Source organism: Sciurus carolinensis, chromosome 11 (genome assembly GCF_902686445.1).
Source record: "Sciurus carolinensis chromosome 11, mSciCar1.2, whole genome shotgun sequence".
Lineage (NCBI taxonomy): Eukaryota > Metazoa > Chordata > Mammalia > Rodentia > Sciuridae > Sciurus > Sciurus carolinensis.
In genome coordinates this window covers 52,257,628-52,273,269 of record NC_062223.1, presented here as the reverse complement: position 1 = coordinate 52,273,269, position 15,642 = coordinate 52,257,628, and the positions used below count along the sequence as shown (strand labels likewise).

At 32.7% G+C, this 15,642-nt stretch overlaps 1 protein-coding gene across 2 annotated transcripts in view; it reads left to right on the top strand.

Moving 5' to 3' along the window:
* The window catches only part of Luzp2 (leucine zipper protein 2), a 503,818-nt gene that overhangs the window by 423,303 nt on the left and 64,873 nt on the right, over window positions 1-15,642 (top strand). For both annotated transcript variants that reach the window (XM_047519495.1, XM_047519496.1), the window contains exon 9: window positions 5,894-6,058. In XM_047519495.1, coding sequence (XP_047375451.1) covers window positions 5,894-6,058 — 165 coding nt within the window. The remainder of the gene's footprint in view (window positions 1-5,893; window positions 6,059-15,642) is intronic.

Sequence of the window (15,642 nt, the reverse complement as noted above, 5' to 3'; positions counted from 1 at the left end):
TAGTTTTTTAAAACTTTGTGTTAATTCATAGAAAAGAAGTGTATACTCACATAGGCTACTATCTGACCATATCTAACTCATGTTATATAATATTACTTTGTAAAAATGCACTTGACTTTTTATAGAATTGGTAAAATCAGAAACTCAGTGGGACATATAAATGTAAAGTTCAGAGACTGGGGAGATAGCTCAGTCAGTAGAGTGCTTGCCTTGCAAGCACAAGACCCTGAGTTCGATTCCCCAGCACACCCAAAAAAAAAAAAAAACAAAAAAAAAAAACTAAAGTTCAGTTAGACAACTTAAAAAAAACAAAACTTTTCTGTCATTTATACCACCATCTTTGTAATATGTTTTATATCCTAAAAAACATTGAACTCTTCTAATTCTGACATCCTCTTTGTTTTTGTCATATCTACCTATTGGATCAATCTTATGTTACATTTTTTCTGATTTGATTTCACAGAATCTTTTTAATCAATGACCTAATAGCATTGAAATGGCTTTTGTGAGACCTTCTTATGCTAGGTATTATGGGAAATAGAAAACATTTGTCATCTGATTTTGACTCCACATCTCTCACAATTAGGAAATAATTATATATATGGAGGGTCACTTGAGTGGTATGGTCACAAAACACTTCACTGGTAAATAATAATTTGGCCTGTGTCATTAAACTCAAGGTTAAAGTGGAGTTTCTCCTCCATCTTTAGTTCTGTGCTTTCCTCCTCCCCAATTTCATCCTCTTCCACAAACCTTTAGGTACCCAGTCCATACCACGCCACAGTCTGAATTCATGATGGGAGTTTGCATGTTGCAGTAGTTAAATAATTATCCCCAGAATCTTTCTCCCTATCTTCAAACTGAAACATTTTTTGCTGAATTACCATGTTTGAATCCCTCAAACTCTTTCAATTTCTCTGGGATCAATAATACAACATACTTTATAAGGGTGATGGGAGATATTTATGCATTAGAAAAGTAAAGTGCCTTGAGCAATATCTGGAACATGGAAAACATTCTTTATAATTATTATTATTAATGAATGAGATCACAGAGACTTCCTAAGACAATTTCCTCCTTAACCATTAGGATTATGTCACTCCTTTTTTTAGTGAACTATAAAAGTATTTCACAGTAGATGTTGATTTCAACAAACCTCATGTAAGGTATGTCTGAGACACATAAACTGCAAGTCATAAAGTCAGATAGAAATGCTGCTTTTTCAAAATAGATAAAAACCACAGTTTAACGGAATTACTCTTCACCTCTCTCCATCTACCTTTATAGGAGACTTTTTTATTCTCTTCAAGTGTCTAGTTCCTAAGAATGGTATATCTTGGCTTCAATTAAATACCTCGAAAATATTATGAAAACATTTTCATACTCCAACTTGGTCCTCCTAATATATATAGTGAAAGAAGTCTCAGGTTGCCATCCCAATGTAAACAATAACCTCAAAATCTAAAATCAACCTTGAGCATCCAAACAATCAATTATTTATTTGGCAATATCTTATGAACTATGGTCAACCTTCACAACTGGAATATAAAAATGTCCTCAAGGGATAAAAATCCCTCGAACTTTCATACCAAAAAAGTTTGTATAGCGTCTGACTCTCAGAAAATTTTAACCAGGAAATCATGCATTATTACAGATAACATTTACATAGACTCTCAGAGCGAAATCATAGCAAGGAGAAGTCTTTTTGTAAGATCATAGTGTTTGGCACATAGCTGAATTATAAGGCATTGTTATTATTTGAATATATAAATGAAGACTTGACTTACCAAATGAATAAACATATTTCCATGGTATTGTCCAAGGGAACTGAACCAACTAGAGCACAGATTCAAATATTTTGAGTGAGTTTCCAGGGTTCATAGATCTTATTTTGTGGCAGAAATAAAGTTAAGGACATATAGATTTCATTTCTTCACAGTCTTTCTGAAGCCAGAAACTGATATTGCACTCTGATCTTTGTGAGTTAGTGTTTTTATGTAAAAGAATTAAGATGAGCATGAATAGTTGTAAATTTTCATTAGTCTGGAGATTAGGTATTTTAAGGAGTACCATTATCTTTACAGGATGTATTTTATTGTCTCCAGAAAAAATGTATTTTTAGGAGGAAAGAACTAATATACATGCACATGAAATGTTACCTTTTAAGTTTTTCATCATCATAAGATTGCATACAACAATCATTTCTTATGAACTTTCCATAGGATGTAGAACACATAGAAGTAATTTTAATATCTGTGATAATAATATATTTGTATTATCTAATGTACTGGATAAAATAGGAAATGTTTCATTATTTCCTCATGTGATGGAGCATCAACCTATACATTCTGAAGAGCTTGCTTTATTTTTTCACTTGCAAATGTTTGTTAAATTGGAAACTGCTGACGCTGCAGAATAGGTTACAACTCTCAAAGCTATTACATTATGTAAAAAAGTAGATGAACAATAAACACACAAGCAAGAAGGTAAACTGAAATGATGGTAAGGGCTAAATAAGATGTAAAATTAGGAAAGGTGATAGAGGCTTTAAGGAAGGCACATTCTTAGGGTGGTCAGGATCTGTTTCCCAGAAGATAACCTGTGAGTTGAGTGTGTGAGCATTTTCAATGAAATGTTCCCGAGTGGACCTTTGAATATGACTTTTGCAACTTGGGATATTTGAGGGACTATAAACAAAGGATACTGTGACAACTGAGCAGTATAGTTAAGGAACTTGCATCATAATAGCATATGGAAAAGTGGTTTGGTGCAGTGAGGAGAAAGACAGCACGAACGAGATTGGTGTTAGAACAGAATAGGTTTCAGGATCTAAGGGAAAGTACACTATATATGGTGTACATCATGCTGCATTAAGTGATATCCTGTTATAGCAAACTTTCAAAGTGAACAGTAGCCTACAGCTTTAAAACAGACTACAGTTAGCAGTAAAAATGAAAATGTTAATGATTTCATATGTGGTGTAAAATCACTGAGTCCTGCTAATGGAACTGGGTCAAGCCACACATGAATAAAATCAACAATAGTCCCAGTTAAACTTAAGAGGTACTTAATAGGGATCATGGAGGAAGATTGTCAAATCAAGGCAGCTTGCTCTCAGCAATCCATGGTCTCTGACAGGAAAATCTTGCAAAGTATTCAAGGAATTGAACCAAAATCTAAGATAAAAGGCTTTGATGCAGGCTTGTGATCCAAGGAAAGAAAACTAGAAGGTAAGAGGTTAAGAATAGGTTGAATATGGAACACAGAGAGCTTTCCGCTATGATTGAAAAATGAGGAGTTGTAGAGCACATTTTATAATGTTGACACTGCTAACCTGGGGTTATCCTGGCAAGTTCAAAAGACCTGTGGGAACAGATGAGTGCACCAACATTCAGACAATATCTAATGTAACACTGAAGGATCAGTGTTCCAGTAAATTTTTTGTTTTGCTTAAACAACATTTACTAAAGATAACTGTTTGAAACTGTGGATACTATTCATTATTTTCAGCATCTGAGCACCACCGTTGCTAACATTTAGTGTTGTATATCATGTCAACATATACTTTAGGACTTACATAGATACAAGTTTTAGATACACAGTGTTGCAAGGAACTAAGATATGAGTACAGAGAACACAACAAACATCATTGCTTCCTGAATGGTTAAGCATTGAAAGTCAACATTTCAAAGCTATAAAAGCTTTGGTTCTTGGTCAAGATATGTCTGACTCAGTCATATTTTCTCCCTTGTCTCACATTAGTATGCAAAAGAGAAAACACATTTAAGTTGCTCACAGTCATCTACATTATTTAACTGCTGACATGGCATTCAAAGCCATGGTCTACTAGTATGTCCCTAGAGAAAGGAAGGCTCAATCAGGTTGCAGTAAAAAAAAAAGTAGGTCAGCAAATCTGATTATTACTTCTTTCTCACTTGTTTTTTTGAAAACAGTTTGTAAATTTTCTTCATTGACAAAGATAAATAATATTTCCAATTAACTTTTAAGTTGTTTATTCAAAAATTTTTTGAGACCCTATAGTATCAGGGATTATGCTAAACCCTGGCAAACTTATACAACAGTGCATGTACTTAAAGATCACAAGTATTGAAAAACTCTGTGAAGGAAGTCAACAAAACAAATCATGGAAAATGATGGGGTGGAGAGAGGCAAGAATCTGGGTATTAGAGTAAGTATTAAAAGAGGGGTCAGTTTGAATAAAAATATTGAATTCATAATTATCATTATTCATCTTAGTCCCTCCCTCCATGCTTACTTCATAGTCTTCCATGCTAATTCTTAGTAAGTTCAAATTTTTTAGACTTTTCTTATAAATTTGAATAATGAAATTCACAGGACAATGGAAGGCAAGAGTGAAAGGAGCAGAATTTATTCAAGTGTGAAGACTACAAACAGAACTCTCCAGGGGCAAGAGGGACCCTAATAAGGGTTGCCCTTTAATAAGTTCTTCTTTAATCTGAGAGAACTTGATAAAGCAAGATTAATGAGAAGGAAATTCATGCCTGTTCTATTTCTAAAACATGTCCAGTTGCTTATATTACTGCCACTGCTGTCATGGCCCAAAGAGAGTGAATTCTTAAATTGTCATTCTATCAGTAAAGACTCTCATCTTAAGATAAATATTAACAGAAAGCACAATAGCAGGCTTCATAAAGGATCTAAGTCAACTACTCAGAAGTTGACCAACAGGGTTTTATAGTAAGAAATAGGAAATAGGAGAAACTGCTATATAAATGTGTATTCCTGGCATCCTATATAACATGGGAGAATGTGCTGAGAGCTTGTTTTATCAGAGAAAGCACACCTTGCTTCTGCATCAATCAATGTGTGCACCAACAGGGTGACTTCACGTGCACCTGCTCATCCTTGGGTCTTGGCTCCAGTGACTAACCTCTCTCTCTCTCTCATGGTCCAAACACATCCTCTATGTTTCTAAATGGATATATATATGACACCAACTTATCTGGTCATGCCCCAAATTACTCCTTAGTCACTGTTAGAATAGCCCATTAGTTTAATCAAAAGATTTACATCTCTTTTGTTTACTAACTGGGGATCTTTTTATCATTTGTGCTCAGATTGTTATTAATCCTGACATTTTAAAACTTTTTTAGCAGTGGAAGGTGTGGATAGATGGGAGTTATATATGGTCATCTATCTTAATCAGTCTCCCTTGTAGTCCAAATCAAAAATCTTTCTGTGTGAAAACTTTGAATCTTCTTTTCTTCCATGTAAAACAGTAATAATAATGCCATTTTCACAGATGTTTCAAAGCATAAAACTATTTCTTGTATATGAAAGTGCATGGAATATTGGAATATTTTCAAAAGCTTATATAAGACAGCGGTAACATTAGCCCATCAGATTAACTTCTACTGCCTAACAAGGTCCAGAGGAAATGAGAGTTTTATCAGAAACATCTTTCTTCCAATTACATGGGGAAATAGAACAGGTTTAGGGTAATCTGAGAAACCTAGTGGCCTATATTTCTAGGGAAGCAGTTCTTAATAGTGAGGATTGATGCCAATAGAAAGATGACATGTATCTAAGAAGGGCATCTACTTTCAGAATGACTTGAATATATATCCTTCTTAGTGATCTATCATGATTGAAATCATGACAATTCAAGAGGAAGAATAGGTTGCATAACTGAAATTTGGTGTTCAAAATATGTCACTAAACACATTAGCTCCTAGCAACAGACTGAACGTGAATACCATAATGGAACCTATAAACTGGGCAATTACATTTGAAAATGGATATATATTTGTATGGAAGTAAATGTAGGCTAGAAGAATGGAAGTGGAAATTATGACCAGAGTCACATGTCACATGTAAAAATGTTAATCTCTCTCTCTCTCTCTGTTTTTAGGAGTCACAGATGAAAGCAATGAAAGAGACTGTACAGCTCTGCTTGACATCAGTTTTCCGTGATCAACCTCCACCTTTGAGTCTAATCACAACAAATCCAACTCAGATGTTATTTCCAACCAGGACAATTGCTGCTAAGATTCCAGATGAAAAGACAAAAAGCAAGGTACATTTTATCAGGGCTTTGAAAAGTAATGTTAAGTACTGAACTGTCTTTAAAGTTCATTCTATGTGATCAACAAAGTGAACCCAAGTAAGATATTGAATTCATTTAAAGTTTGGGAAGTATATGGAAGATCATAATCCGGTCTGTAAAGTCTCTGTAGTTACTTGGAGAATGTTGGAAGACAGACTTTCTTTAGAGTCTGTATGTTAGGCAGGACCAAATAGTCATTAAAATTAAAACAGTGAAAGCAACAGAAATACTTCCAAATAAGTTAAAAGAAATATTTTGTATTGTATTACAATAAACAATGCAAATTTGATGCTATGTTTGGGGTATACATAACACTCTGACAAAAATATTCCTTTATAAGTTATGTCTACAGTGCTCAACAATGGCAGCAGGTGAGAATTATTTGTGGCATTAAAAAAATCCGGACACATGAGATCTGACCCTAGATCTATTTCTTCAGATTTTTTTGGGCTGCACACTAGCCATCAGTAATTTTTTAACAGTCCCAGGCAATCAAGTTCAGGATCAATGGACTTAAATATACCTTCCACTAAATGCTTCATTGCACTACCATAGACAGAAAGGGGACATTTCTGTGTGCCCATTTCCATCTTCAGATACCTAGCCTTGTGGGTTTTGCCAGTGAATAAATCTAGACAGCCTGGAATTCTGGTTGGACAGAGGAGTTTTCTTTAAAGCAATGTCTTTGAAGGAGTTGTCTTCCCGATCATGTGCCTTAGAATCCCTTGCTATTAAACAAGTGCCATTGTACCAGCCTGACTTTCAAATGCAAACTCTGAACCACCTAAGGACCACTGATGCCAATACCTGGTGACGTTTTGCACAGGGTGCTTTCTTAATGTTCATTTCTGAGATTCCCTGTGTTCGAATTGAAGGAGATAAATGAAATTTACAGTTTAGAGATGGAGAAACAAAAAAAAGTAATGCTTATTTGCTCTATTAGAAGATGTGCCTTCTAATATTATGTTTTTATATAAGACTAGTCAATTTATAAACTATAAAAATTTATTATATATAGTCTCACTCATCATTGGTGGTATGAAAATTAGTACTCTGACATCATTTTAAAATATGTATATCCATTCCATTCTCTTATCATCTTTCATCTTATTACATACTGAAGAACCTCTAAAATATTTTTCTCCTTTTTTTTTTTTTGGCCTTTTCTTGGAAAACTCTAGATTCAAAGAATTTGTTTACTTAACAATAAAATGAGATCATACCATATTGTTGTTTTTTTTTTTTTTTTCCATGAAAAATCCTGGGTAAATCCCTTGCAATTGGTCAATTGTATACCTACCACACAATCTCACCGACCCACCAGAAAACACCCTGACTTCTCCTTCTGTTGGAGTCTAAGGCAGAAGCTGAATTTCAGTCTCATCACACCTTTTGAATGGGCAAAATAGCTTTGTAATTCCGTGATTATGTTCATGTGTCTCCATCTTAAAATACATTTCCTTACGCCCAGTGTTAAAACTGGGTTCTTTATGACCCTGAATGTGTGAAAAATATTACTGATTGTTCTTTTAAATGATTTCCTAGGATTAAATGTTTGTTCTATCATTGAAGTCAACAGATAATTATTGTTTCTTTTGACTTATCACAGAAAACAAAAGTAAGGATTTAAATGAGCCTGGTTTGGAGACTGCTCATTTCTCAAAAAACAAAACAAAAACAAAAACAAACAAACAAACAAAAAGGAATAGTAACAGGAAAAATCCAATTGTTTAAGATGAAATTCAATAAATCCTAGTTAGTGTACTGGGGAACATCTTATATTATAGCATTGCATTAAAAGTTTATCTGGAGTTTATGTTTTGCTCATATTTTTTATCTTTTTAATAGTAACTGAAATTATATTTATGTATGTTTGGGCCTTAATCTCTATACAAGTACTTCACAGCTGACCTATTTAAAATCCTTAATAACATAATGTGGTTTGGATGTGTATTAAAAAGAGCACTTCAGTTCTGGAATGATTTTTTTTATCTCTATACACAAAAAATAACTTCTACCTAGGCAAGGCCTCTACCATTGGGCTGCATCCCCACCCAAAAGTCAGGGAAGCCTTCAGAAAAGGCTAATTTTTTGTGTCCCTGAGTTGTGTGACAGTCACAACACTTCATTACTCACCCTGTGTTTCTGTTTTCTCATTGCCCATCTCAGAGAATTATTATGTTGTGAAAACTAAAAACACAATTTTTTTCTTTTCCATTGTTTCCTGACCAATCTCATCTGTTCTCATTTGGTTTTACAGTTTTCAGCCCTTCTTTAGAAGGGTGTCTGAATGTTTTACTCCCCACATCTGTGAAACACATATAAATAAACTAATTTCAACCCGCATATGGACCAAGATGAAATAGCCCCCAATTGATATTATTTTCTCTAAGAGATCTGGAATATAAACACATTTTTATTCCTGTACCTACACGCATATATGTGCATAGCATACATATACATATACATATATATTTGAATTATATATATATAGTTCAAATATGTATATACATATGAATGCATGTATATATATTCACTGTTTATGTATGTATGTATATGTATTCACTGTTTATGTACATGCACACACACATATTCACTGTTGATCTTAAAAGTCACATGTTAGAGTGGAAGTTCAACATTATAAGAGTTCACTGGAAAAGGCTTACAAACTAATTTATACATGGGTACCTCACCTTGTTTTGTTTTATTCTAGACCATTCCAATTATATAAACTGCTATTCCTATAACATAAGTTTCTACTGAGGACCTTCATTCAAGTCTATCAGCTTCTTCTGCATTTTCCATAGTTGTTAATGTCTGCTTCTCTGATTTGAGTGAATTTTTCTTATCTTTCAACTTAGACTTATTTTTCTTCTCTGATGGCAGTGTTTACTTGCCTCAGTCTTGGTTATACCTTGAATGCAGTGATGTCTGCATATGCCTCTTTCTTTAAGAAAGATGACTGTACTAAATTTATTGATCTACTTGACACTTTTCAGTGCCCAAAGTCTTTAGAGGATTCATCTGAAATGTATTTCTTCTTACTAGAAATTTTTTTTTACATTTAAGATTTAGAAAAATATAATTTACTGAAGGCTTATTAATTGCTTTGTGTTCAACTATATTGTTTTCTACCTATATGCCAAGGCTATGCTAATCACTGGGTGAGCAAATTTGAAATAACATGGTTTTGACCTTTTAGTGATTGCAGTATAATTATTTACAGAGAAATCAAGAAAAGCACAGGCCTGCTCTTAATTAGAGACCGGACCATTTTTTCATTTTTATTTGTTGTTGGTATTTAGAATTCTGTATTCCAAATAGTTTTGATTAAGGATAAACTAAGGAGATACTAGGTTCCAAATGCACATGAGAGGATGTATTTGTAATTTCTTTGTTCAAACATAGTATATGTTATGTAGGTAATATTTCTACAAACAAGTAGATAGGTTTAAACTGTGAAATCTGATATGCATTCTGCATAAAATAATTCTAACTACAGTAGAAACAAACAAATCAGGGACAATCATTTTCATTGATTCATGCAATACATGATTGTGACCTGGTTATCAGGCAAAAAATAAAAATTGGATTCCAGATGTTATTGAGGCATAAAATTGGCATGAACTAATGAATAAGAGGAAGAAAATCAAGGGTGACATGCTTGCCTTCATTTGTTTTGATGTGAAAGGCAAGCAGAAGTTTTAAAGGGGAAAACAAATTGTTTTCTTTTCAACATACTCAGAATTTTGTGTCTGTCATAAAACCAAGTACCTGTGTCCAGTAGGTAATTATGCATTTTAATCTGGAACTCGGGGAAGACATCTGAATTGAGACACAGAATTTGACATTGTCATCATACATGACAATTAGATGTTGGAAATAAGTGAAATTATCAGAAGAGACAGTGTGTAGTGAAATAAGACGACAAAAAAACATGAGAAATAGCTTGAGTATGACTTAGGTATAAAAAGAGATGAAATGTTTATGGGAAAGTTCGTGTTTCCCCCTTTTCCTGAGATAAACCCTGATATATATAATACAATATAGTTGAACTAAGAGCCGTAACATTCCTAGCCTATATTAACAGTACGAAATCAGAATGTACATGTCATTGTGTATATTAAAAATACTCCAGTGGTCTGCTATTCATATCTGCCTGTAAATGCTAATTGTTACATTTTCATATCTGCCTGTAAATGTTAATTGTTAAATTTTCACAATTTGTATTAGTCACCGGTTAAGTACAGGTATCACTAAATATTAATTATGTGCACTTACAATTAAATAAATTATGCTAAAAACAATGCAATGAATACTGAAAGCCATACATAGTACTATTATCTATGCATTAAGAACTTTATGTCTTTTGGATCTCTATATTGGAAATACTATATAAAGGTGTGTATTTTGTTCCAGCTCATTTTTTTTTGTGACATCTCATTGGTAGACTGAAATTGTAATATTTATAACATAGAAAATCACATATACTATAAATCAGTATCCTGCAACCCAGAGAACTAGTGAGCAGCATGTTCCTTTGTGTGCAAAGTGTTTAAGATCTGTCTACTGCACATCATGATTCATATATAAACTATGGTATCAACGTATTCAGTTTTTTGTCTTCTACTCTTTACATGGTAGAGCAGCATATTTGTACACAAAAAAGCAAAATAATTATTAAATTTAAAAGTTTATTAATTAATCATATTCTAAAAAGCTAATTAATTCCTACATATGAACAATAATGCTTGAATTGATCATATGCATTGTATTATAAGATATTAAATATGACTGCCCCTAATTTAGAAAATGGATAAATGTAGGAAAAAAAGGCAGAAACATATTATCAGGAATTTTATCACTTTTTTTTATTAAAATTCTTTTTATTTTTACAGACTGCATTTTGCTTCATTGTACACAAATGGGGTACAACTTTTCATTTATATGTTTGTATACAATGTAGATTCATACCATTCATGTAATCAAAAATATACATAGGGTAATACTGTCTGTTTCATTCTACTATTTTATCACTTTTAGATGAAAATATATTAATTTGTGCCACAGTAGTATGTTTGGTATTTACAGTTGTGTAATATGGACAATATATTAGTCTGAATAAGTAAACTTTTTGTTTTCCCTATTTTCTAATTTTGATAACTTGATCAAATTATTTAACACTTCTGAAACAAGACTCATTTTTCTAAATCTTAAATGAAGAAAATAATAGTGCAGCCTCAGAAGATTGTTATAGAGATCAAATATGCAAATTCATATATAGCATTAGCATAGATGGTATGCAGGACACTGAGAGGAGTTAATAAATATATGAAAAATATGATATACAGAATCCAAGATAACAAAAAAATGTAAAGACATGTTTGAGTGAAATATTTAATTTTAAATAAAACTATACTTCTTACTTCATTCTGTTTTTTCATGTGTGAGAATATACCTATTCAAAAATAAAACTTGAATATTTTATCATAAAATAAGGTACAATTTTTACAATGCATTTAATGCAAGGCATCATAATAGTGAGTGCTATAAAGAAAGGAAAAGGCAAAAAGACACCAGCAATGAGAAGTGATCCCCATAAGCAATACAAATAAAAATAATGGAATTGTGCCATGAAAATCTGTTTATCACCACCTTCTAGCACACTACTATTTTCTGTCTGTCTTGACCCTTCGTTCTATGTAACTCACTAACATGGGCTTTTTCTGCAGTTTCCATTGTTGTAGGTTGAAACTATGGTACCTACTTCAATGGACAAAAGTGATTTGTAAAAAATTTTTAAAAAAATCTTTAAAAAAGTACCAAAGTTATTCTACAGCAGCACAGAACTGAGATTATAGACATCAAAGTAAAAATATCATTCTTTTTGGTGCAAAGTTTTTTTTTTTCCTTCCTTTCTGAAAAAGAAGGAGGAGATGGAGGAGGACAGAAGAAGGAAAGAAGAAGGAAGAAGGAAGAATGGAAGAAGAACCTAATGCAAAGTAATCTGAAAAAACTTCAAAACAGTACACCCAGAATCATCATGGACCAAGATTGAGTTGCACTTTCTTATTACTAGATGATTCAAAAGTGCTCATATTGGGTGTCAACCCTCCCATTTCTGACACAGTCAAGCAGGAGTGTAGACGAGCTTTGTGATATTCTAAGATCTTACTATCACTATTCAAATTTGCATCCAAGACTGAGATCCTTATTCTAGGAACAAGAAAGGATATAAATGTGCTCAACTAGCTCTGAGGTAATCAGGTTTAGACAGGTCTTTCTTCCTACTTACTGTTTACCATTAGCTAACCATTTATTTATCCCCAGCATCTACAGTCTATTGGCATTTTTTTCAGGTCTACAAACATATTTTATATCATTTACATCCAGACTCAATGCAAAGATAAAAATGAAGATGAGTCTAAAACATCTTTATAAAACATGATGTTTCACCGAAGCAATATTGTTTGGATTATATTTTTGCCATACAAGTCTTAATGCTTTATTTTATTACTCAACATATTGGGCATTACTGTGTTGATCTATGTTAAATATGTTACATGTTGCTATGATAACATACATACATAATGTATATGCACATGAATATTTCAAGACATACTATGAATCATAAAATGCAAATTTAGAGTAGTAAATATAAATATTGAACCCACCAGGACTCTATGATGTTTTATTTTTAAAACTTGTTTAGATGTGTGTACCCAGAAATGGTTTAAAATTAAATCCTCATAAGCTTTCATTTATTCATTATTTTTGGTACATATGTAATGAGAAAAATTAGTTATGGAACTTGATTACTCAGGTAGCTCTATGAATGTTAATTCAGAGATATTTCAGACTATTTGCTATCAACTAGCATATGTAATTCATTTAATCCTATTATTAAAATAAATTGGAACAATGCATCCTTTGTGAAAATATTATCTTATGTAAATCCAGAAGTCATATTTATATTCAGAGAAAACCTTAATATTATGTATCTTCTCTATCACAAGAGAATGCTCACTAGCTTCCATTTTATTTTAACGTTTTCTTTAGAATCTATTGTACCCTCTGAAATAATAATGGCATGCATAGTATCCATACTTTAGTGAAGACAAAGATTTAGTAATTTTGAAGGTATTTTAGTTAAGTGTCTACCTATAACTGGAAACCAAACATCACTTCCATTGATTGTCAGTCCAAGGGGCATTTTGACTTTGGTCCGAAGTTCTTTTCCAAACTTTTCTGTTGTTTCTTTAAAATAACTAAATATTTTTAATCCTAAAACTACATTTCCAACAGATCTAATTTCCTTACAAATTTGTTAAGAAAAGGACATCTAAAAGGAATTTAATCAATTTATTATGACCATTTTATATTGTCAATATTTTGTTTCCTTTAACGTATCTACTCATTTTTTATTTTCATGTTTGGGAGCCTCTAGGACTCTACCAAAAGATTTTAAACAATGGACACCAGAACAAATGAGAGTTTTAAGAAGATAATTTCAGCAGTTTTACTAGAGGTGAGGATTAGCAAGACAAGATACAAGAAGCAGACAAAATTATTAGGAAAATAACTATTTCTGGTGAGAGAAGCTGAGAAGCAGGGAGATAGTAGAAGAAGGGATGGACTTGAGAAATTTAAAGACATAAAATTGGGATGAGTTTGTGAGGCAGTGGAAATGAGGAAACCATGTGATTATTTTAAGGGAGTTGACTGTGAGAAAAAGAGAGTGAAAAAATGCAATGGGCACATCTTTGTTGCATGGAAGGTGATTGTGAACATTGTTAGTGATGGAGAAGGGGAGAGATGAAAATATTCCAAAGACATCGATCACAAATTGAGGAGTTGGGTAGGGAAGAGGAAGATGTGTGGCAACTTTTGAGATGGGGGATGAGTTGGCAAAGATAGATAAAGGCATGGATAAATTTTTCTGTAAATGAGAAAAGAGTCCTTAATCTGTGATACCCCATCACCTCTTGCTTAGTATCTAAAATTAGGCCCTTACTGACTCTGGAGAAATCTCTAGTGATACTCCACATATGCCTGAAAAACTTTAATCACATACACTAACACCAATTTCTAAATCCTCTCTATAGCACTCCTGTGAGTATCCTGCTTTGTTTCCCAATCCTAGGGGGAAATTATGAGAGAATACATTTTCTCAACTACCTCAAGAGAGACTGGAAATACGAGGTTCAATGAAATGGAGTAGTGCTTCAAACAAAAATTACCAAGATAAAAGCCAAAATGATACTGAAAGAAAACAGAAACTGAAATTTAAAATCAATTCAAAAGGAAATAAATTCATATGCATTCAAGCAAATTTAAATTTGAAACTAACATACGCTATGACAAGAAGTCATCTAGAATTTGTGTCTCATATACTAATATTATCTCTTTGAAGATAGGGTTAGCTTTCTAATTTTTTCTGCCACAATAACATAATGGTACAGGTAGAGAAAAGGTAAAAATGCTTTTTTGGGTTGTAGACTTATGCTTATTCCTTATAGTTTTGAAAGATATTAGGAATTTCAATTAGTGAGTAACTGAGTATGACATTTTCTCACTTAATTCTGCTGACCTGGAGGTCTATGTTGGAATCTGTGGCTAAATATCAGCTAATCAGTGCCAAGATTCATATGTGAGAGCACAAATTTGGAATTCAGCACACCAATTGAAAATCCTGATTTGTGCCAATTATTCAATGCATGTGAGACCTAAGTAATTATACTATGGATTTTGATTATTCTTTCCAAAGCAGAGCTAACAATATAGTGTTCCTAATAAATCAAAATGTGGATGTCTTCAGTTTATAACATGATACCACATCTGTAGTGTGTCCAGGTTTTAAGGGCATAGACTCTAAATGGCTAACTGACTGGGTTAAATCTGTTCTATGACACTCCAGGCAGCTGTGTAGTAGAGCAGAGATGACTTTTTGAACCAATTTCTCATCATTAATTTGGAAATAATAATGCTATGTTTCTCAAAAAGCTGTGGTAAGGATAAATTGAATATTACTGGTTTCAGACTTACTTGGTTTAATTAAATACTGTTGTGTGACCTTCTTTGGGGGACTGTCCATCAAAACTCTTTGTAAACAACATTTGACAATCAGAAAATAACTTAAATATGCTTCAAAAGAATTTCTACAACAAAATTTCCAACAGCAAGAGGAATCATAAGATCTTGGTATTTGCCAAAAGTAATTATATTCTTTGTATTAGAACTTATGGAAGATTAGAAAACTATTTATTATTTCATCCACCCTCATTGTACTATGTGTTGACTGGAAATATGTACATGCATCATAGTAGATTAGAAATAGTGGTCTTGTTTTTCATCAGTATATGCAATGTGTTGATATTCAGGATATTGTGAAATCATAAACAGTAAGTTGGATTTCCTTTCAGTGCTTGTATCAAACTTTCATATAGCATACATGGATAGATGGCCTTCTTTGGCATTCTCTTTATGAAAATGAGAACAATTTCTGAGTGTCTATAACCATGTCAGTACAGAAATTATTACATAAATTATACTCT